The sequence below is a fragment of the Solanum tuberosum genome, unplaced genomic scaffold (genome assembly GCF_000226075.1).
Source record: "Solanum tuberosum cultivar DM 1-3 516 R44 unplaced genomic scaffold, SolTub_3.0 scf00604, whole genome shotgun sequence".
Classification (NCBI taxonomy): domain Eukaryota; kingdom Viridiplantae; phylum Streptophyta; class Magnoliopsida; order Solanales; family Solanaceae; genus Solanum; species Solanum tuberosum.
The window spans coordinates 49713-72411 of NW_006239528.1; the positions used below are offsets into that span (position 1 = coordinate 49713).

Genomic DNA, 22699 nt, shown 5'->3' on the forward strand with positions numbered 1-22699 from the left:
ATACTTATTGTAATAATAAAAAATTTAAGATTTTTTTTTATCACATTAAAGTACTTCTTTTCTCCTTTGTATAACTAGAGGGGAACGTAAACAATATTATTGTTTGTTTTAATGCACACATGTGCTATTACTCATAATACACGTTTGATTAAGATTAGGTTTCTTTAATTAATTTAGGCATTAATTTTGTATTAGCTACTAGTTATTTATTTCTACATTCTTAGAGTTAGCTTAGAATAATTTATTTATTTCATCTGTATTTACTGTATATAAACTCCATTGAAGACTCATTAAACATATATACATTTTTTTCATTCAATTTCTCTGCATCTATAATACGGTTAAACTTCTTTATACCAATATTGTTTGTCTGAATATTTTTTAAGTTACTATATTGAAATGTTATTACAAGAAACATATATTATAATATAAAATAAACATATGATTTTAAAGAAAATTTGACTATTACAATGTAATAATATTACAAAAGATGACTCTTATAGTGAAATTTAACCGTATAATATATTAACTTTTATACATTAATTAACTCAATCGAAAGATCAACCAGAGTGATCTCATCTTGCTTACTTGTGACGAAGCTTCTAGCTCTAAATAATAACAATGACGATAAAATATCCAATATAATTTTATAAATGAAATTTAAGAAGGATTGGGTATACGGAGACCAAACATTGTATAAAACTAAAATGGGGAAGTATAAAATGAAAGCACCTCCTCCTTCATCTCTGAACTGTGTGGGGATTTGATGCAGTTTTTTCTTTGGGTTTTTGCTGAGAAAGTTAAAGGGTCAATTTTTTTTTATCCAAATCAGCCATAGCCACTGAAAGCCATAAAGTCTCTTGTGTGTCATTTGAACATTAGGTACTTCATTGGGATTCTTGAATTTTGTAAATGTGAAAAACTGCTTAAAGTTGTGTTCTTTACTATAACTAGATTCTGAATTACACACTTCCTTGCATTCCATTTTTGTGAAGAAAAACACAAAAACATTTAAAGGGTCAGTGATTCAATAGTAGTTAATGTCATCTGGGAAACAGCTCATTTCACCTGAGGCATTTTGCACCAATTTTGAAAGAAGTAACTTTTTGGGCTGTAGTTGTCACTTGTCATCTGAATGATATTTTTCAGAAATCATGTGCAAGAACTGTTCATTCTTTCATTTTTTGTAGCATTTGATGATTTTAGACCATGATTGAGTACTTGAGCTTCAGCTTCTGTCAAGTCTTTTGGATTCATTAAACCAAATCTCCAAAAAAAGAAGTCTTTTTGCTGCTAAATTTGGAATCTTTTTGCATAGATTTCTCCTCTCTTGTCATGTAAACACAAAATACTTTTCTTATATAAGACAAAGATTACTCCTTTTTCCTTTTTACCTTCAGTTTCTTCAGTAATTCACTTAGGCTTATTAGTTGTTTAAAAGGGTCTCATCAGTTGTCTCTTCTTTACCAGCATATACTGTTATAGAATAGCGCCAATTTCAGTTGTATATGGTGGGTCAGACAGCACAACAATGCATATAAAGTTTTGTTCTTGAAAATCTTGTTGTTGTGTTAAGCAAACAGGAATGTCCTGTGGGGTTGAGTTTCTTGAAAGTTTAAAGAAAGGTGTGAAAACTATTCTGGGGTAATGAGTAAGGAGGTGAAGAAAGGGAAGCAGGAGGGTAAAAGTAGTGGTGATGTTGCTGAGAAAGTTATGGTGGCTGTTAAGGCATCAAAAGAGATACCTAAAAATGCTCTTGTGTGGGCTTTGACTCATGTTGTTCAACCTGGAGATTACATTACACTTCTTGTGGTTGTTCCTTCACAAAGCTCTGGTATAACATTCATCTGACTTGTTTACATTTCTTTCAGTATCTCATTGTGGTAGCACTAAAATGTAGTATTAGTATTCAAGTATATGTCAACTACCTTTATAGAAAGCAAAGAGCCTACATAAAGAGAACTTTTGATTGTTATCATGGAGTTTATACAGAATATAGCTATTTGGTATTCTTACTTGCTTTGAGATTAGGTACTTATTACAGTGCAAACTAGCCCGGATGCCCGTTATGAAAAAATAAAAAGAAAGATTAGGTACTTTAGAGTGTTGTCTGATTGAAACAAAAATTCTCTGAATTGAACAGAAATCTTGGTTTATTGATTATTCTACTCCTCTTTCCTGATTGACACTCTGATGTCTTCTTATCGATGCTGAATATATTCCTTGTGGATTTATCCGGCAGTTTGTTACTTGTAGCTATTTTAAAGCTAAGCTGATCTTGGCTCCTATAAGAATGGGAAAGATAGTCAGTCCTTCAAGGAGGATTTACTTCTCAAGCCACTGACTGCTAATTAGTCTATTGAAGCTAGTCCTGCATTGTTTTTCTTTACTGCTTTTCTGTAGGGTCTCCATTATGCATCTCTACTGAATCTTTTATGCCTTGACAAGTAAATTCCTGGTGCTTCTTGTTATCAGTTTTTGCTGTTTCGGTGCTTCGTGCTTCCACGAAAAAGTCTAGCAACGGGATGTTCTAATTATATGGGCATAACTTTAGTGATTTTCACAAATATTTGCTAGGTAGAAAGATGTGGGGTTTCCCCATGTTTGCTGGAGATTGTGCCAATGGTCCCCAGAAGTCACATTCCGGAAATAGTAGTGAGCAAAAGTCAGACTTAACAGATTCCTACTCTCAGATGATCCTTCAGCTCCAAGATGTTTACGATCCCACTAAGGTTAATGCCAAAATTCTCTCTTTGTGCAGATTGTTATTAGGTAATTTTACACTGACATACTAAACGCTTGGTGCTTTTCGTTCACTTCACCAGATAAACTTGAAGATTAAAGTTGTTTCTGGTTCACCGCATGGAGCTGTGGCTGCTGAGGCAAAGAAGAGTCAAGCTAATTGGGTTGTTTTGGACAAGTAATTTTAGAAGTTTTCAGAGTGTGATTCCTTGTTTATGTTCTTTTATTCTATATCTTCTCTAAGCTGTTGCTGATTCTTGTTTGAACTGTTCCAGACATCTCAAACATGAGAAGAAATGTTGTATGCAAGAGCTGCATTGCAATATCGTAGTAATGAAACGATCTCAACCAAAAGTTCTCCGCCTGAATTTAGTCGGTTCACCTAAAAAGGAACCTGATGTCTCGGGCTCATTATCTTCTGAGAAAGCTCAATCATGTGGACCAGAACTAGAAAAGAATTATTCATTGGCTTCTTCTAGAGGTCCATTAGTAACACCAACAAGTAGTCCAGAGATTTTCAGTGTTACTGAAGCTGGTACTTCATCAGTTTCAAGTTCTGATCCAGGAACTTCACCATTTTTTGTCGCTGAAGTAAATCGGGATTTGCATAAGGCAGAGTTGTTGGCCTTAAAGGAAGATCAAGATGTAGATGATTCAAGTTCAGAGAGTGAGAGTGAAAATCTATCTTGTTCAAGCTCAAGATTCCAACCGTGGGTGGTGGACAGTGTCAGTTCACATTGTCAACTCTCTCAACGCCAGCAAATTAGCTCGATGAGATCTTTTGACAGGCCACAAACATCTACAACCAATTCATTACTGGAGAAGTTTACTAAGCTTGATACAGAAGGTGGCTCCGGATCCCCGAGCTATAGAGATGATATGGATTACAATCGAAATTTGAGAGAATCAGGTACATTAACCAGAAGTGCACCTCTTGGCCCTCCTCCCTTGTGTTCAATATGTCAACACAAGGCTCCTGTATTTGGGAAACCTCCCAGGTGGTTCACTTATACAGAGCTGGAGCTTGCAACAGGAGGATTTTCACAAGCCAATTTCTTGGCTGAGGGAGGATATGGATCCGTTCACAGAGGAGTCCTTCCAGATGGTCAAGTTGTTGCTGTCAAGCAACATAAGTTGGCAAGTTCTCAAGGGGATCAAGAATTTTGCTCGGAAGTTGAAGTGCTCAGCTGTGCTCAGCACCGAAATGTTGTCATGTTGATAGGATTCTGCATTGAAGACAGGAGAAGATTGCTAGTGTATGAATATATATGCAATGGTTCTTTAGATTCTCATCTATATGGTATGTGTACTCATGTTTGTTTATGTCCTTTAAAGACTGATGAATGTGCTGATTATTGCTTCAATCAATAAATGGGCTTCTTTTAGGTTGTCTGGGTTACTTTGCATGAACTGTTACAATAATGGTGATATAAAGAGGGTTTTTGTGGTGTCTAAGATTAGTCTTTCTGCCTTTGTATTACTTACCATCATGTTCTGTATTTACAGGACGCAATAAGGAACCTTTGGAGTGGTCTGCACGTCAAAAGATAGCTGTTGGAGCTGCACGAGGTTTGCGATATCTTCATGAAGAGTGCAGAGTGGGCTGCATTGTCCATCGGGACATGAGACCAAACAACATTCTCATCACTCATGACTTTGAACCACTAGTATGGACAATCTCTTACTAATAAGAACGTTATTCAAGATAAATGTTACTTCTAGCCAAGTCTCCTTTGGAGCATAAAAAGAGTCTGCACCAGTGTCTCGTATTTCCCTGTGTATCTATTCTTGATAGCTAATGACTTGTCAAAGTTCTCTTACATGGATCTACCTGTCCAATTACCATTGACAAGACGGAGAGATAGATAAGCAGTTAAATGGAAATATGACATTTCTTTTAGGTGTATCACTAATATACATGGTCACATCAATTATTCTAATCTGTCTAAGCTCAATTGATTTTTCTTGTCGGCGTAGTATATATAACAAATCAAACAGATTCCTAGTGTTTCTCCATAGCTTTTCAAGCAACTGATTGGAAGACGAAAACAACAAAAGGAGATCACCTTTGTGAACAAGTTAACATCATGAATTTATTGTGCTTTAAGCAGTACTTCGAACTGTACTAATCTTGCTTCACCTTCGTTTTGTAGGTCGGAGACTTTGGTTTGGCTAGATGGCAACCGGATGGTGATACATGTGTTGAAACGAGAGTACTTGGAACATTTGGGTTAGGCCTTGGAAAGTTGTTTGTATTTTACTTTTGATATGCCATTGCAGAACTAATAAGCTAATTTTCTGTATTTAGGTACTTGGCTCCTGAGTATACTCAAAGCGGCCAAATTACTGAGAAAGCTGATGTTTACTCGTTTGGTGTGGTGCTCGTAGAGCTTGTAACTGGTCGTAAAGCAGTGGATCTTAACAGGCCTAAAGGCCAGCAGTGTCTCACAGAATGGGTATACATACTTCAACATCATATTTTACATCTGTTTTTAGTTCTGAAATTATAGGGAGCAGTTAGTTATACAGATATGCAGGAGTTCCTTCCATTTCCCCCTTTAACATATCAATGAATTTGTCATGAATTCATTTTCAGGCACGTCCATTGTTGGAAGAATGTGCAATCGATGAGTTAATAGATGCCCGGATAGGAAGCAGCTACAAGGAGCACGAGGTGTATTGCATGGTGCATGCTGCATCTTTGTGCATAAGGCAGGATCCTCAGACTAGGCCTCGAATGTCTCAGGTATGTGTTTCCTTTTGCATAGACTTTTTACAATCTTGATTATGATTCTTGCAATTTAGTCATGAATAGGGCTGGATTCTCATGTAATTTTGGTTTTATCTCAGGTACTTCGAATTCTTGAAGGTGACCTGATGATGGATTCTGGTAAAATGTCTACAACACCTAGGTATGATGTGGGAAGCCAAAGTGGAAGGATTTTGTCTAATCACCTCATGCAGTATGAAAGGTACAGTGGTTCTATACGAAATGACGAATTGGAGGGGCTAAGTCCAAAGCTCTCGTTTGATAAAAGGAACCCTTCTATTATTTGGGATAGGAATAGTAGTCACAGGACTGCATTTTCAAATCATCTGTAAATCACTTTGTACTGACTCTTGTGATCAAAGATATATATTCATATCAGCAGTTCAAGCCAGGGAGTTCTGATCAAAAGCCATATATCTTTCCATTATTTGTGCACAAGTGAGTCATAATAGTATGTTTTTTTTGTATTGGTACCCAATCGACTTGTGCTTATCTCAAGGAAGGAAACGTCGATTCTTGAGGCATTGGATTCTCACTAATGTTTGTGTTACTCTTAAGATGTTCTCGCTTCCACTTAGTCCCCTCCATAGGCATGAGTATTGTCCGAGTTAGGTTAGCACTACACTCTACGAGGGCCAACAGTGGTTGCTACTTTTTTCTTCCTTAGTGACTCGAACCAAACCTTGTGGTTAAAAGTGTAGGGGTTCTACCACTAGAACAATCCTCACTCGTCTATGATTGTTTTGATACACCAAACTTGCATTACTACAAGTTTCACTGCTGCATTTTATGAGAAAAGCACTCTATTTACAAATTTCTTGTAAAAGTCAACAATTCAGATAAAGATCCAATATACATTCATTGTTCAAGCAATTTGATTCTTCAGTGCCATATTTGCAGTGAAAAGGGAAAATCCAACCTTTGTACATCTCCAAGCTAGTAGTATCAAAGTTGTGAAGGGTCTCCGTTACAAACTTGGAATGGACTTGGCTCGAATAAACTGCTTGAGCATAGCTTTCTCCTCATCAATGCGCTTTTTCTCCTCAGGATCTTTTGGTTTAAGTTTTCTCTTCTCTTCCAATATCCACTTCATTAGTTCTCGTTGTTGATCTTCTGGTATTGGTTCATGAACAATAGCAGGCTGCACAAGAGCTGGAACAGTTGCTTGCTTCTCAGCAACTACAGTAATAGCAGTTGTTGATGAAACTGAACTGCTAGGAACATCTGACACTTCTCCTGCCTCAGTTCCCACATCTTTCTTTTTGTTCATGAAAATATAAGCTACATAAATTACACAGAAAAGCATAAGTCGATGTATGATGAATGTAAAAGCAAGATGAGTTATTGAATGAGAATTGGAAAGACATAGAAGCACAACTCCAAATGAGTAGAGAATGCAAGAGTAACGAAAGAGTACAAGTTGAATTATCTTCACTCATCAGAATCAGACATCTCTCTATGCTCATTACATGTACATAATAAGTGCTCACTACTTCTCCGTTAGAATCATCTCTTAACAGCACATGTTTTTGCTAAAGAAATGTAGTGAAAGAACAATAAATCCACATGCAGTAAAGCAAAATACAGAATAAAAACTGTCCACCACTTGGAGTATGAGTTAAACATATTATGATTTCTTTATATCGAAACTGAATATGTTTAGATACAAGAAATATAGATCAACTGATTAAGACATATGGTGCACAAGGACTATAAGTCACTAGATAAGATCTCAATAGAAGGCTATCCAGTTATGTACATTTCCAACTTGAATAGAATCACCAAGTGAAATGCACCATGAAGTAAAAGTGCATACAAGATTCCATTCTTTCTTCTTTTTAAAGTAGAATTTGGCTTTGCTTAGAGAAATTATCAATCAAAGCTCAGACTTTCTCATTTTGCTAGACCATACAAAACTGAATCGCAAGATTTCACCAGACTTCCTCAATTTTTCTTTCAGTAATGGGAAGTGAAGTGTAAACTAGGCCGGAGGAATCAAAAATACAGACTAGAGAGTGGACTCACTAGTTTATATAAATGTCAATTCTATCAGAGTATTTATTTATGCAACTATCAGACAACAATCAAATTTTAGAGCAAGCAACACTACGGACACCGCAAACAACCAAAACGCAGCAAACTTTACATGTCAAAACATTGTCAGTGCCGCGAGAACCCCATTTAAGTTCTGTTGAAAATATAATTAAGTCAATAAAAATATGCTCTCTCTAATAGCTTAGGCTTTTAGATGAGATGGTCACACACTTTAACATGGTATCAGAGTACTGGGATCGAGTTTTTGTCATTAATCGGAAAACTCATGCACTATAATACAATGCATCTGCCCCCAAGGCCTAGCTCAAGTGGCAAAAGGTGGAGGATTTGTGGCTTAGGTCGCAGGTTCAAGCCCCACACCATGCAAAGCGAAGCCTGGTATTTAAGTGGAGAAGGGTAGAGGGGCGGGCAAGGCTGTGATTGGTCCAAAGGGCGGGTCACAGACAGATTTCTCGGTTATCAAAAAAATAATACAATGCATCTACTAAAAATATTTAATACTCTACATTCAAATAAGGACTAGCCTCATCCCATATTTAGAAGGAAAAAACCTATGGAGAAATTAGCTAGGAGAAGACATTTATATTACAAAATTCAAGGGGTGAAAAAATGATCAAGTTCTCTTGGTTTGCATTTTATTGAACTTTCTCCCATCTCTCTCTTTTCTCAAGTGTTTTTTGGCCTCGTAGTGCATCGTTTTCATTCCAAACTATTTTGCACTGTCAAATTCGACAGTGACCAGTGAATGGATATTTGAACCACCGTATACAAGAGAAAACCAAACCTTTTTTGAGTTATAATTTGAGAAGTGTACTCTTGTTCTAACTTTTCTTATCATTCCTCCATACCTTTTTCAGCCCCTATCAGCTACGAGCAAGTGTAGTATCTATTACAATCATCTTAATATATTTCTTGTCTTTTTTTCCTAAATAAGAGCTACGATCAAAGAAATCGTAAAACTGTATACTTGACTTGTTGAGCATTATACAAAGCTTACAATATCATTTTCCTTATACGAGCTACTATCTCCAAAACAACTCAATATATTCATCCAATAAAGTGATGAACCAACACAGTAGGCATTACTCCACTTCAGAGACCAACTGATGTGAGGTTCTGTTGAATTTTCAATAACCATTTGTTTTAGATTCAACAGAACCTCACATTAGTGGAATCAAAACAAAATTAAAGCTATAACCAGAAGGGATCTAGTATTTGTTGAGCAGGTATAGTATTTAGCAGCACGAACTAACCTCAGTTTTAACCAAATGTATAGTTCAAAAATTTTGTGACTCACAAAATTGGTACTCGTTTCATTCATTTTTACTTGTCCATTATGCTGAAATTAAATTCAGTTTTACTTTGACATTTGAAAAACATATTTAACCGTCAGAATTAATTACTTACTTATTCTCCAAATCATCCCAAAACCTAAAACTAAACAGTAATTACATGCGAAGTTCAAAGTGGACGCCTCTACACCAATTGACCGATCTATCCAGATTATAACAAAGGATCTACAAAACTGCAGTCATAATCGGTACTAGATAGTTAAAGAGCAAGCAAATAGGCAGAGATTGAATACAAGTTAAGGAGTGAGGGAAGAACCTCCAACAGACAAATTGACAGCCAAGAACATAGGAAAAATGAACTTGTTACGGCGGAGAAAAGATTCCTTGGGCGGAGGTGGCGGCACCGCCGCACTACCCACCGGCGTTGATGTTGACGTTGACGCCATGGATGATGTGAAAGAAGTTTGTTGATTTTGCTTCAACTGCGCTGTAATACAACTAAACACGAATTAAAAGCATGTTGCTTCTTCTGACAAAGTTAAATAATTATTCACTCCAATTCATTTTTAGTTAGCACATGTCCTTGTTGATTGGGTATTTTCCTTAAAGACAATACTCCCTCCGTCCACAATTGTTTGGCAGGAATACAAAAAATAGATGTCCAAGATTAATTGTCAATTTAAACAATCAAGAAATAATTAGTCAATTTTTTTCAACTCTGCCCTTAATGATAGTGTAGTTCAATTGAAAAGTTATGTGGACTTTTGGTATTCTTGGTATAGTAGGGTTATATTAATCAAATTACACATTGTATTAAATTTTCCTTGACGGATGTGCATGACCTTACCCTGACAAACAATTGTGGACGGAGGGAGTATTTAATTAGTTATATTTTGAAATTTTAAATTCGACTCTTACTACTTTTCCTAATTCAATTTATTTATGTTAGTTTAGATTTCAAGAATCAAACAAGTTTTTATCAGGATTTTTTAGATATATTTTAAATTATTTATAGATAATAATTTTTACGCAGTTTTCAAATATATAAATTTTGTTTCACAAGACTTAATAATTCTAAGTCAAAACTAAGAATCACTTTTAAAATTCAAATTAAACGAAAGGAATTATTTAATGATACGAATAACATTGGAAGAAAAATAGAAAATAATAAATTTCTTTTTATTTTTAAAATAAAGACATTGAGGGAGTAATTGAAATGAGAATACTTCTATATTATTAGCATTTGGGGACATGGATGAGGCATGAGTTTATTAGTAAACTTTCTGTGGAATATTTTATGTCAACTTATCCTTATTGAGTAGCAAATAAAATGTAACAAGGTTTAATCAAGTCTTGGTTCATGCATATTTGATTTTTTCGTTAATTGACATAAAAAGTGCAATGATTTCTGTCAAATCATTCATAAATTAACATAGAAAGTGCAACGATTTCTTGCAAGTTGCAACATACACACTAAATAACTACGACATTTAGTACTGCTAAATTCTACGTATGAACCAATGTGCATCGAAAATCCCGGGTATTCAAGAGGAGTTTGAGAGTAACAAGAAAAATAAGACAATACAACTAAATAAAGATTGTTATCTTTTTCACCTTCTACTGAAATAATTTGAACATATTATACATGCAAAACAAATAGGGTCATGATCTCGCTGCTATAAAATGTGTAACAGATTTCCATCAGCTGGGGCAAAATTAGTAGCTTTCAAAAGAAATGCAACATTTGCCTTCGGTGGTACCCCAGTCTTTTCTAGCTCCACTGCTTATTGCCTCCGTAACCCCTTCCGCGGTCTCGAAACCCTCCGTGACCTAGCCATAAAAGAAAATCATTAAGATGAAAAACACTGAGATATTTATTGTCACTATATAGTACTTTGCCTAGCCCATTTAGTTATTAACAGCAAAACACATCCTACTGGAAAGTCAGTTGACCAGGAAACACATCAAAGGCCAACTATCATATCTTTTTCTAAACAGAATCCATGGAATTTAGTCCTTCTCATCTATCCTACCCGGCAGAAGAGATTCACAATATCCAATCAATTGATGTGCTATGATGAACCAAAAGATCAAAGTTATTTCCACACACGGTTAATAGACTAACCAGGAGGGGGAGGCGCACCACGTCCCATTTTTGCCAATTCAGGACCGACTTTCTGTCCGGCCTCCTCAAGAATGTTAACAAGATCCTTTGCAAACCTAGCATTTGCTGCAGTAAAGAATGTGTATGCTGTCCCTGAGGCACCAGCCCTTCCCGTTCTACCAATGCGATGAACATAGTCCTCCAATGATCCAGGAAAATCATAGTTGATTACAAATTTTACATCCTTCACATCTGCACCAATTCAAAAGTAAGTTGTGAAGTGCATAAAATGCTTCCTAGTAGTTAAATTGGTTATGGTGCAAGTTTACTTCTTTCTCCCAAAGACAGCGTTAACGGGCCTTCACAGATTGAAATGTACTAAGCCAACTAATTGAAGTGATAACCAATTTTCAGTACTTCAGAAGTCAGAACAATTGGACATGCTTGCCATAACTTCCTTGCACAAAAAATTTTCCTCGTCATAGTCAAGGGCGGAGCTACCCTAGGGCAAGGGGTGTCAAGCGACACCCCTTCGTCGGAAAATTATTTTGTATATATAAGTCAAAATTTGGTTTAATAAATATAAATACAAGTGTTGACACCTCTTGACACAAGTTGAAGGTTTAGTGTAGTGGTTGAGGGGTTGCAAAAATTGCTTGAGGTTGTGTGTTCTATCCCTGATAGCAGTGCTTATAAATATTTACTTCATAATTTGACACCCCTTAATAAAAATCCTGGCTCCGCCACTGGTCATAGTCTTAAGAGCAGATATTAGTCATTGGTCTTTGTAGCAAGCAACTATGCAAGGGTATATAGCAAGCAAGATATATGGAGCATTCACAACATTTCAAGGTTGCACCCAAGGATGTGGCTTAGTGGTCAATGAAGTGTGTTGAGAACTATGAGGGCTCAAGTTCAAATCTCAACCGAGATAAAAATCAATAGGTGATTTCTTCCCATATGTCCTAGCCTTGGTGGACAAAGTTAGTTGGTACCTATTGCTAGTGGAGGTGGTAGGTATCTCGTGGAATTAGTCGAGGTGCGAGCAAGCTGGCCCGAACACCATGATTATCAAAAAACAAGAACATATCAAGTCCCAATATGAGTTAATTCTGTTTATATATTTAACTGAAATTGTCCTTGTGTCATCTACAAGATGCTACATAGAAAGAGCCTGAATATCTTCATATCTGATGGCCACAAAAACTAGAGATTGGCAATTTATGAAAATATAATTGCAACAACAGATTATAATAAAACCAATAGTCATGGACGGACGAAAAAGTATAACAATGTATAAAACCATACAGTCAGAGAGTTCAGAGGGATCAGACGCATAATAGAGCACTGATTTTAGATGAGATCGAGATTTAGAGAACCTCTAGTTAAGCCTTAGAAGATCAGACATCCAGATTTTGTCAGGGGTTCAAGACTTCTAAGTTCGTGTAAGATTTAAAAAACCTCTAGTTTGCTTAAATTATTAAGACTCTGGTTTTCTAAAACCTCTATTTTTCCTATAACTATTATTTTTCGAATGGTGTAATTTTCCTATAATTATTATCTTTGTTATCACTAAAATACATTCTTTAGTTTAATGACCTAATAGAAAACACTAACAAATTAGTTTCAAAAAATAAATAGACCTAATAGAGCAGAATAGATAATAGGAACTTCTAGTTTTCCTAAAATTATTTAGTACATCTATGATTTAGACTCTGGTTTTTTAAAACCTCTAATTTTCCAATAATTACCATCTTTGTTATCACTAAAGTACATTATTTAGTATAGAAATCAATAGATCTAATACAGCAAATTAGATAATAGGATTCATACCACAATCCCGATTAATTTGTGATTGAGGATAGTTGATAGATCGAATATTTTTTCATCTAACCTTTTACCTACATCTCTTCCCACCACATGCTTCTCAATTTTCTAAATTTGCTTTCCAGTTTGCACCTCACCCTTCTATCTGGCATGTAGATTATTCAATTATGATGTTTAACACAATAAATAATTTGTTTCATCCTTCACATAATTGGATGAAAAGGTTGAACAAATTATAACCAATATTTATAGCAAGTACAACAAGGTCATTTTAAGCTGAACCTTTAACCGGCCTGGACTATCAATGCCTGCAAATACGTGAATATTTTTCATGCAAGTAGCAAATCAGAACTTCTTGCAATAATTTGTTATTTGTTACAATAATTCAAGCAGATCATCCCCGCCTCCACCGCCCCCAAAAAAAAAGGTTCTCCCACTTTTATTTGTATTATTCTCTTTCTGTGCAGTGTTATCAAAGGTGCACTTTAAGCACGCTTAAGCCTTGAAGCAAGACTCAATATGTGTTGAGCGCTCCACTTCGCTTTATGTGCACTTCAGTGTCTTCAACAAGGTTCTAAGACAGACTTTTCCTTGCCAATGAGCCTCTTATGAAGAAGTGACACTAAAAAATTGATATTTCATTTTATAATACATTAAAAAAATGATATTTCATTTTATAATGCATTAAAAAATTGATATTTCATTTTATCATTAAAAAAAACTCCAATTTCTTTGGTCATATATTTGTTATTCATGTATATAATTATTAGTCTTGGACTAAACATATATATTTGGCTTTTTTTCTCCCTTTGCGCTTTTTTTTTTTTATGACAAGGAAAACCCTCAGCCGCTACCCTTTGGGTGCGCACAGGGTAAAACCCCCGCTCCTATGCAATAGCTCGCAAACCACATAGGTGAGGTAACCCGCACTAGGCAAGCCCGATGCGATGAGCTCGACCCAGAAGGCAAACCCCTTGCTTTGCTGGCAAGGGGTTTCGAACTTGAGACCTCCAACATGGAAGTCCCAAGCCCAAACCACTGGGGCCACCCCGAAGGGTCCTTTGCGCCTTTTTTCATTAAAGCCCACGCTTCATTTGCAATTTGCACTTAAAGCCCCCACGGACCTTAGAGCCTTTTTGCGCTTTTCGCCTTTGATAACACTATTCTGTTGTGCATGTGTGCGTATTCTTTTTGAAGGTGGAGAGGCAAGGTTGGGAGGCACTTATACCAAAAGACCCAACAGGTCAATGGGGAAAATAGCTAATTTCTAAAGAAGATGAGAACTGAACATCTTTTGTTTTGGGAGCAGGAAGAATGGGAGACGAAATCTTATATTAAGATGAGCACTAAATGATTATATTATTCATAAAGAGGCCAATAGAGTTTCCTACCTAGACCTCGAGCAGCAACATCTGTAGCTGTCATTATAGGAGACTTTCCAGCTTTGAATTCTGAAAGGACCCAATCTCTTTCTGCTTGACTCTTATCACCATGAATAGAAAGTGCAGGCCACCCATCCATCCGGAGCTGCCGAGTTACTTGGTCACACCCCTTTTTGGTGTCCATGAATATTAAAATACGACTACCATCCATAATATCTTCCAGCAACTTTACTAATCTGAATTTACAAAACAGGTGTAATTCAATGGAAGAATCTACATTGTTAAAAGGTTTTGAGGCCTCGAATACTCGAATTATAAAATAAAGGGATAACACCCTACTTATTATACTTCTGGCTCTCCGAGACGATTTCCACATGCTGGCGAATAGCATGATTAGCTTTCAGGTCAGCTGAACCAATAATTACCTGAGCCATTTTTCAGAGAAGATGGTTAAAACGAAGAGACAGATCACGTACAAACTATTAAGTCGAATAAAATAGCGCATTCACTTGACACTATAAAAGGAATAGTTGGGCCACAACATAGTGAATTAGTGATCAATGGCCTCACTTTGAATGGGCTGAGGAACTGGATCAGAACCTCAAAAGAAACTCACTTTGTATGCATTGAAAAGGAATTGTCTTGCAAGCTGCTCAACTTCTTTGGGCCATGTGGCACTCCAATACAGCGTTTGACGATCTGGGCGAATCTGCAAAACCATTGAACCTTAAAACCAACACCCCCAGTATGAAGAATGTCGAAGTAGGAGGAAAGAGGTAAACAGTATTTTATTGACTTGACAAACAGGAGGTACATCTCTCTCCTATTAATGTTTTGTATTGTCCAAAATTCCAAATAAATAGAAAAAGTAACAAGAAATTTCTTTCGAACTTCTAGTACAAATTTAGTCCTGGATGAGAGAAATTGTCCATTAAACTCCAGAACTAAATGGTTGGAAGGGGAAACAAAAGCTTCTCCTGAGAGAGAGAGACCTTCATACTGGCAAAGCTAGTTGTTTCAACAGATTTAAATACAAAAAGAAAGATGAATAAACACTAGAAATGATGGTAGTATTTAAATGCAGAACATCCAGCAAAATAATAGAACTTTCTAGCAATCACTTTTCGCAAATCAAACTTTTTGGTAGAAACCACACATTAACCTTACAGAGGATACAGATGCTTAAACGGCTTAAGAAATAAATTCAAAGAGAGCTTACAATTTGAGCTGAGAACAAGAATTTGATCCAATAAGAGAAGAAAGAAAAACTAGCGATTCAGGGAAATAAAAGACAGAACAGCTAATGGTGTTTCATATGCAGAAAACTAAGATAAGAAGGGAAACTAAATTTTGGATCTAACAGGTAATTACAGAAGCAAACCTGAGAAACAATTTTGCGGATCTGAGGTTCAAAACCCATGTCTAGAAAAGAAGGGAAACTCAATTTTGGATCTAACAGGTAATTACAGAAGCAAACCTGAGAAACAATTTTGCGGATCTGAGGTTCAAAACCCATGTCTAGCATGCGGTCAGCCTCATCCAGCACAAGATATGTCACTCTTCGCAGGTTTGTATGATTAGATTCTAACATATCAATCAACCTTCCAGGTGTGGCAATAACAATTTCAACACCTATCAAATAAAAATATATTGATTAGTTCTATTATGACATGCAAAAAAATACTACAAAACTGAGAGAAGAAGCTCTAGGATATACCCGATCCATCAACATCACGACACAGTAGTAAAGTCACGTTGAGCATATCACCACCTACCTTTCTGAAGATCACGAACTTGGGGCCCTTTTGGAACCCCACCATAAATGCAGGTATTCTTAATCCGTGATGATGCACCAAATTTTGTAGCTTCTTGTTGAATCTGAACAGCAAGTTCACGAGTTGGGGCTAACACTAAGACAATTGGACCATCTCCATGATCTTGAAAATAAGATATGAACAAAAAACAAATAGAGGAGTTGCATCAAAAATCACACTATGTAGCAAGAGGAAAGTACTGCTCAACAAAATATGAAGATGCATATACTCGTGAGTGAATGAGCTTCTCTGCACTTATACCTAAAATGGGCTGGGCATTAACGTGCACAATTGCAGGCAACAGATAAGCAATTGTCTTCCCAGACCCTGTTTCTGCTATACCAATGAGATCACGACCCTTCAAGGCCATAGGCCAACCTTGAGCTTGAATAGGTGTAGGTTCAGTGAAGCCAGCCTTTTCAATTTCTTGCAAGACATAATCTGAAGTAGTGGACCAAGCAAACATAGAAAGAGGGAAAAAACAAAAACAAAAGCAAAAACGAAGTGTCATTCAACCAAAAGTTTCTGACACATGTTATCAAAAATATTGATGTGTACACCACCCGTCAAAGAAAACAGGAGCCATTTGAAAATCATAATACGAAAACAATAATTAAACAGAAAAGGCAGTATGAATTGACAAGTTCTTATGTTAGAAGTCAGAAACTACCCTCAGTCACTAGATTCGTACAGCTCAGTAAATCAGATGATTCACAATGGTCATTTGGATAAATATTTGCATTTTTGCACACGTATTCAAGCTGAAACTTAACATGCATGACTTCCATTATTCACCAAGATCATCCTTCCATCTCCTATGATGTTGATTTAGTTTCACATTAATAGGCATTGGGCAATTCCAAGTATCTATAGTTGAAGCACTGCTCAAATAATAAGAGAAAATGATTGCCAGTACACTGCTACTACAATACTTCAGGCATTCTGCATAACAGACCTTTGCACAAAGTACCTCATTAGCCCCGAACAATACCAAGTAGCACCACAGTTGAGCTCTTGGATAAATTACTCGCAATAATATTTCTGTTTGGAGAAGTGGGAGACACTGATATTCTGTTTTGGTATACTCATAATACATATTTATGCATCACAATCAGTCTAAGTTGAACATCTACAACAGGTTACACACCCTATATTCCCAATTGTGCTAGTCTTTCAAGTTCAAAGATTCTGAATTTTTTTCACACCATTATTGTATATACTCTTTTTAGATCAAAATAACACCGTATTTTATTTTTTGCTGGATAGTGGGGTTCTATAAAGGCCATTTTTCTTTAATATACCTGGAAATCCTATGTCATGAAAGGACTTTATAGGCTTGGGCACATCACGACCCTCAATAGTGATCTCCCGTCGTAGTCTATACTCTTCCACCTCACCTTCAGTCATTGCTGCTATGGATGGTGATTCAACATAGAAATTCTTCTCGAATGGAGTCAAATCATCCAAATTAACCTTCCGTGGAGACTCCTTACCCTCGGAATCTCTCCTGCTCGATGATGATGACCTATAATTTGAGCCCCCACCGAAGCCTGAATCACTGAAAATAATCCAAAACTGAACCGCTTATTCAAAGCAGCAAAACCCTAACAATAATTACAGTCACTAAAACTGTCATACAAGAAATATATATATGAGTATAGCCATCCTCCCCCCCTCCCCCTCCCCCTCCCAGGACCTACAATCCAGCCTAAAATAGCTAGGCGGGGAAGGATTCAGAAATAAGGATACAACTCTCAAAGATCCTCTTCTTCTTTTTTTAAGAATGGTTTTTTTCTTAGTTTGAAAGGAGAGAAAAAAAGAGTTAATATCGATACCTAATTATTAATCCAAATTGACATGAATCTCAATGACAATGACCAGAAATTGACAATTGGTAATGTAAGTAACTATAGAATACACATAATCCCACAGAAAAAATTCTTTTTTCGAATTGTTCATTTTGAATATTCAGTTTAAATAAGTCACATCTTGCTCAGACCAATAAACAGAGCTGAGGTTATAGTTAAAGCGCTAATAGAAACTGAAAGTTATAGTAAGCATGAATCCGCTAAATCAAAAGAAATATGTTCTTTTTACACACACACTCATATATCTTCCCCCCTAGGGGTATACTAGAAGAGACATTTCGATTAATCTACAATTAAATAAACTTTACAGGAATCATAAACCCTAACCATAATTACAGTCAATAAGATTATCATACATGAAAAGCAGAGTATGTTAATAAGTATAGTTGGAGAAGATCTAAAGCTAAATACAGTTTATTCAGAGCAGATAAAATCCTAATCACAGTTTACTATCAATAAGAACTGTCGTAAAATAGCATCTATGCGTATATTTGCATGTAAAGCCGGAGATAATCCACAATTAGATACACTTTGTTCAACGCAGCTTGACCCTAAGCACAATTACAGTAATAAGAACTATCGCGTATGAATATGTTAAGAGTAGCCGGAGTTTGAATAATTAGGGTTTTTACCTGCGACGGTCACGGTAAGAGCCAGGGTCGGCCGGACGGCTGTCGTAGCGACTCATATTCCGGCAAAGTCGTCGGAGGTATTAGACTAGAGTATATTACGGGAAGCTTCCAGAAGAAAATGGTGGTTTTCTTTGCCAAAGAAGAAGACGTAGTAATGCTGGATATGAAAATGCTTTCGCCGCCGTCTGTTTTTGTGGGTTTTATTTTGATCCTTATTAATTGACATACATTCAATTTGGTCCCTTCTAGCTTTACATTTATCTTGATTTTAGTCTTAATGTTTCAAACTGAACCTAAGAGGTCCCTTGGCCACTACCTCTTGACCTAATAATTTTGATCCTATTTTGAGTAGGGTGTAACAGCTCGAACTTTGAAAGAGCTAAATAGAAGTTCGTACAAGTCATCCATCAGTTTTTAGTTTTGGATTAACTTCAAAAGACCATATATTTCAACACATAAAGAATTAGGTGGCCCATGAGTTATCAAATCAAAGGTCTTTGAGTCCTTTTTCCAACGCCGTTAAGTTTGCTTAATTTCGAGCTCGGAGTAAAAAAGATACGCATATTTCAAAATGTGGATAATTAGTTAGAGTATACAGATAACTTAAAACATGGTCCATATAAATCCATATACAGTAAAACCTCACTTAATTAATACTCGATTAATTAATAATCTCTCCAACATAATATTTTTCTCCGGTCCCGACTTGGACCAATGAAAAATATCACCTATTTCGATAAGATAATATATTTTCAGAAGACCCCTATATAAATATATGGTCTCATTAATATTATAAATTAATAATTCTCTAAAATTACAAATATATCTAAGACAATTTAGTGAAATATGATTTTATTGTGTACCTTAATGTTAAAATTTAAATCTAGTTGAAGCTCATCTCTAATTTTTCTTATTGCATCCAAAAGTTTCGATGTTATCTTTTTGAATTGCACCATAAAATTGTGAAGAGTTCTAAATGCGATAAATGTTTCTTTACACATAACTGATTTCAAAGGTATTGTGTCATCTTCAACATTATCATCAACATTGTTTTCCAATGGTATCCACAATTTCTTCTAAGCTCTGGACCTCTAAACATGTATAATTTCCACCCATCTAACAGGTTATTAACGTCCACTTTATTACGATTACCGAGATTATTAAGCATAACCTCAAGTTCATGAATGACGTTTTCACGAGTGAGTTCATTCAAATTCTCTGAGATTTCATTCTCGAACAAATTTTGCGGTGTCGAAATACTTTTTAAATTAATAAATATTAATTTATCGATCAAATAATACCTCTACAAAATAATAATATTTCATGCTCCCACCTAATTAATTTAGTGAGGTTTTATTGTAATATTAACTAAAAACATTTAGCTAGACAAAGTGCACTCCCAACTAAATTTCTTTATCTTAAACAAAGTTAATTGACCAACAATTCACTTGATAATTAGAGTTATCCTTACTGATACGTTAATCATCAAAAACTAAATTTATATCACGACCAGGGGTACCCCTAGACGTAACATGGCGTATAGAACCCTTAAGGACTCCATACAAGCCACTTAGTTCTCATAACATAAGCAATAGAATAATAAGAGTAAAACACATTTCGATTCTAAAATGTTATGTTTATGGCAGCTGTTATACGTCCTAGATTTGACGCTAATGGAGTTGAGTTGTTTTCGGGGAAAATAAGAATTTCTCCATTTGTAGTTAAGGAACTAGCCAAACAGAATAGCAAAAATCGAACAGCAGGAACTATAGAAACAAAACCAATTTTATTTGTGACTAAAGATATCACAAGAGATTGTTTGATAGAGAAAGTTATTTCAGCCATTCGATCAAAATAGCCAGCTTCAACGTCAAGTGCATCCATTTTAATCCAACAAGATAATGTAAGACCACATATTGGTGTTAATAATTTGGAATTCATGGAAGCCGCTCAACGGGATGGATTTGATATTAAGTTATGGTTTCAACCTCCTAACAGTCCTGATCTTAACATTTTGGACGTTGAATTTTTTAGAGCAATTCAATCTCTTCAATATCAAAATGCTCCTTCAAATGTTGATGAATTAGTGGAGGTTGTTGAAAAATCCTTCAATGAAATGAAAGCAGAACGACTCAATCATGTATTTTTAACTTTACAATGTTGTATGAATGAGGTGATGAAATATAGGGATGACAATAACTACAAAGTGCCTCATATGAACAAAGAAAGACTAGAAAGAGAAGGAGATCTCCCGCTTCAAGTTAGTTGTGACGTTGATACTGTTAATCAAGCTTTAGCTCTACTTCAACAGTGATGAGATTACAAGTATTAAAATAACTTGTGTTTTTGTACATTTTGATGTTTATATTAGAACATTGCAAATTTAATTTAATTTTTGAATAGTTTAATGTTTATGTTAAAATCCTGCAATGTGTAATTTACTTTTGGAATAGTTTAAAGTTTTTACTGGGACGTTGTAAATTCAACATGTTGAAGTAAAATTGTCATTTTGGTAAATGTAAGAAAATTTTACTTCTTGAAGTTTATATTTGAAAATTTTCATTTTATTTTTATTGCGAATCTTCACTAAAAGGTTTTTTAAGTGAGGACAATTTTTTATTCTACATACTTTAATTTTTAAAAATAAAAATACACTTACGTTTTGTAACTTCACAATTCTATCAATAGTGTAAAAGAAAGAAAGAATATTATAAAGTGGTGAAAAGAAAGAAAAGGATATGACAAAGTATTGAAAAAAGTGTTTAAAGTACCATTGCATGTCAGAAAAAAGAGAAAAGTACTTGTACTTTATTGCATTTTATTGACTTTTTCTTTAAATTAAAAGAGTGCAACTATTGAAATAATTGAAATAATGAGATTCAAGGAGGGTAAAATAGGGATAATGTCATTAAATATTTATCAAATTGAAAAATATATTTGGTAGGACACCTTTTTAGCACGAAATGACACTAAATTTTAGGGTAATATCGTAATTTCACAGAAATAGGAAGGGTGATAGGGTAAATTAATTTTTTGGTTGTACCCAAAGTACCCTCTAAAATAAAACTACTAAAAGAAAAGTCTTAAATCACTAGATGGTTTCAAAAATTACACTGCCCAAGAATTTTCCTTCCCAATAAAAAGCACTGCCCAAGAAGCATTTATTTATGTTCACTCTCTTTCTTCCAATTTTTTTTATCTTTCATTGTTATTTATTCTTCCATTTTTCTTCCTTTTTAGTGTCACTTGTTTTTAAGGGGGGAAATAAGGTATGTTCATTCAATTTTAAAAACATTCTTTAAAGTAATATTTTTATTAGTTTATTGATTTATTAATACCTCTACAAAATAATAATAAATATTTTACAATTTCAATAATTATATTTCACGTTGAGAATAACACTACTAATTTTCATGAAATTCAAAACATTTAATGAATCCATTATTTTCTAGTTAAATTATTTTTTTTATAATATTTTCTTAAGAGTATTAATTGTATTTGTAGGGATAAAGTGAGAAGTTTTTTTAAACTAATTTTATTTTAATTTAATGAAAAAAATAATAATTTAATATATATATATAAACTAACTAACACAACTAATATGAGATGGAGAAAGTATTGAATTGTGACGTAAAAGAAATTTGGGAGCAAATTCCTTAGATATCTATGTTTAAAATTTTGTTTTGTAATCACTTTTGTTTCTTTTGGGACCACAATATTACCGAGTTATTCCTATTTTCCTCAAAATATAAACTTCACTCCTAATGAAATGTCGTGCCATGTTATTATTATTTTAAACAATAGAATAAAAACATTTACCTCGCTCTTGAATTTTATAAAAAGTAACAAAATTTAAAATTTAAAATTTAAAATTAACTAATATTTATTATTTATATGTAATATTAGAATCAGTCAAAGATAACTGTAAATTTGGCTGAGCATTAAAATAAACTGGGCCATAGGTCACTGTAGATTCTATCGAACCCATCAAAGACTGTCGAAAATTAAGATTTCTCGCATCACGAAGAGCAGCTAAGAAAGTCTCTGGTAACCCTTTAAGGGTCAAAGACTTGAAAGCAATTTGAGTCATGCCAATATGCAAGAATTTATATTGAGATTTATATAATTCAATATCACGCTTATTTAATAAACGAATAGTTTGTTCTGAGGAGTTTAACGCCAAGGATTGTTCAGTTGTTTTAATCAACTGTTT

At 34.9% G+C, this 22699-nt stretch overlaps 3 protein-coding genes across 4 annotated transcripts; 1 reads left to right on the plus strand and 2 right to left on the minus strand.

The window, feature by feature from the left end:
- Window positions 1-687: 687 nt before the first annotated feature.
- Window positions 688-5860, plus strand: LOC102599366 (inactive protein kinase SELMODRAFT_444075-like). The gene is made up of 9 exons (XM_006366097.2): window positions 688-1834; window positions 2578-2732; window positions 2826-2920; window positions 3018-4042; window positions 4249-4409; window positions 4896-4972; window positions 5051-5198; window positions 5339-5488; window positions 5593-5860. The coding sequence occupies exons 1-9, from the start codon at window positions 1648-1650 to the stop codon at window positions 5842-5844; spliced, it is 2250 nt and encodes a 749-aa protein (XP_006366159.1). The 5' UTR covers window positions 688-1647; the 3' UTR covers window positions 5845-5860.
- Window positions 5861-6253: 393 nt separating this feature from the next.
- Window positions 6254-9405, minus strand: LOC102594655 (uncharacterized). The gene is made up of 2 exons (XM_006366087.2): window positions 9176-9405; window positions 6254-6793 (listed from the first exon to the last, which is right to left on the minus strand). Exons 1-2 carry the CDS (start codon window positions 9303-9305, stop codon window positions 6480-6482), a joined length of 444 nt encoding a protein of 147 aa, XP_006366149.1. The 5' UTR covers window positions 9306-9405; the 3' UTR covers window positions 6254-6479.
- A 921-nt stretch (window positions 9406-10326) lies between these two features.
- LOC102594982 (DEAD-box ATP-dependent RNA helicase 20) lies at window positions 10327-18655 on the minus strand. Of its 2 annotated transcripts, XM_006366088.2 has the most exons (11): window positions 18487-18655; window positions 17288-17544; window positions 16248-16427; window positions 15948-16109; window positions 15689-15804; window positions 15554-15592; window positions 14789-14881; window positions 14512-14597; window positions 14182-14408; window positions 10985-11215; window positions 10327-10689 (listed from the first exon to the last, which is right to left on the minus strand). In XM_006366088.2, the coding sequence occupies exons 1-11, from the start codon at window positions 18540-18542 to the stop codon at window positions 10631-10633; spliced, it is 1506 nt and encodes a 501-aa protein (XP_006366150.1). In that variant the 5' UTR covers window positions 18543-18655; the 3' UTR covers window positions 10327-10630. The 2 variants fall into 2 exon arrangements, with proteins under 2 accessions (XP_006366150.1, XP_006366151.1); XM_006366089.2 differs by lacking the exon at window positions 15554-15592 and having other exon boundaries at window positions 15650-15804; window positions 18487-18654.
- Between the last annotated feature and the right edge of the window lie 4044 nt (window positions 18656-22699).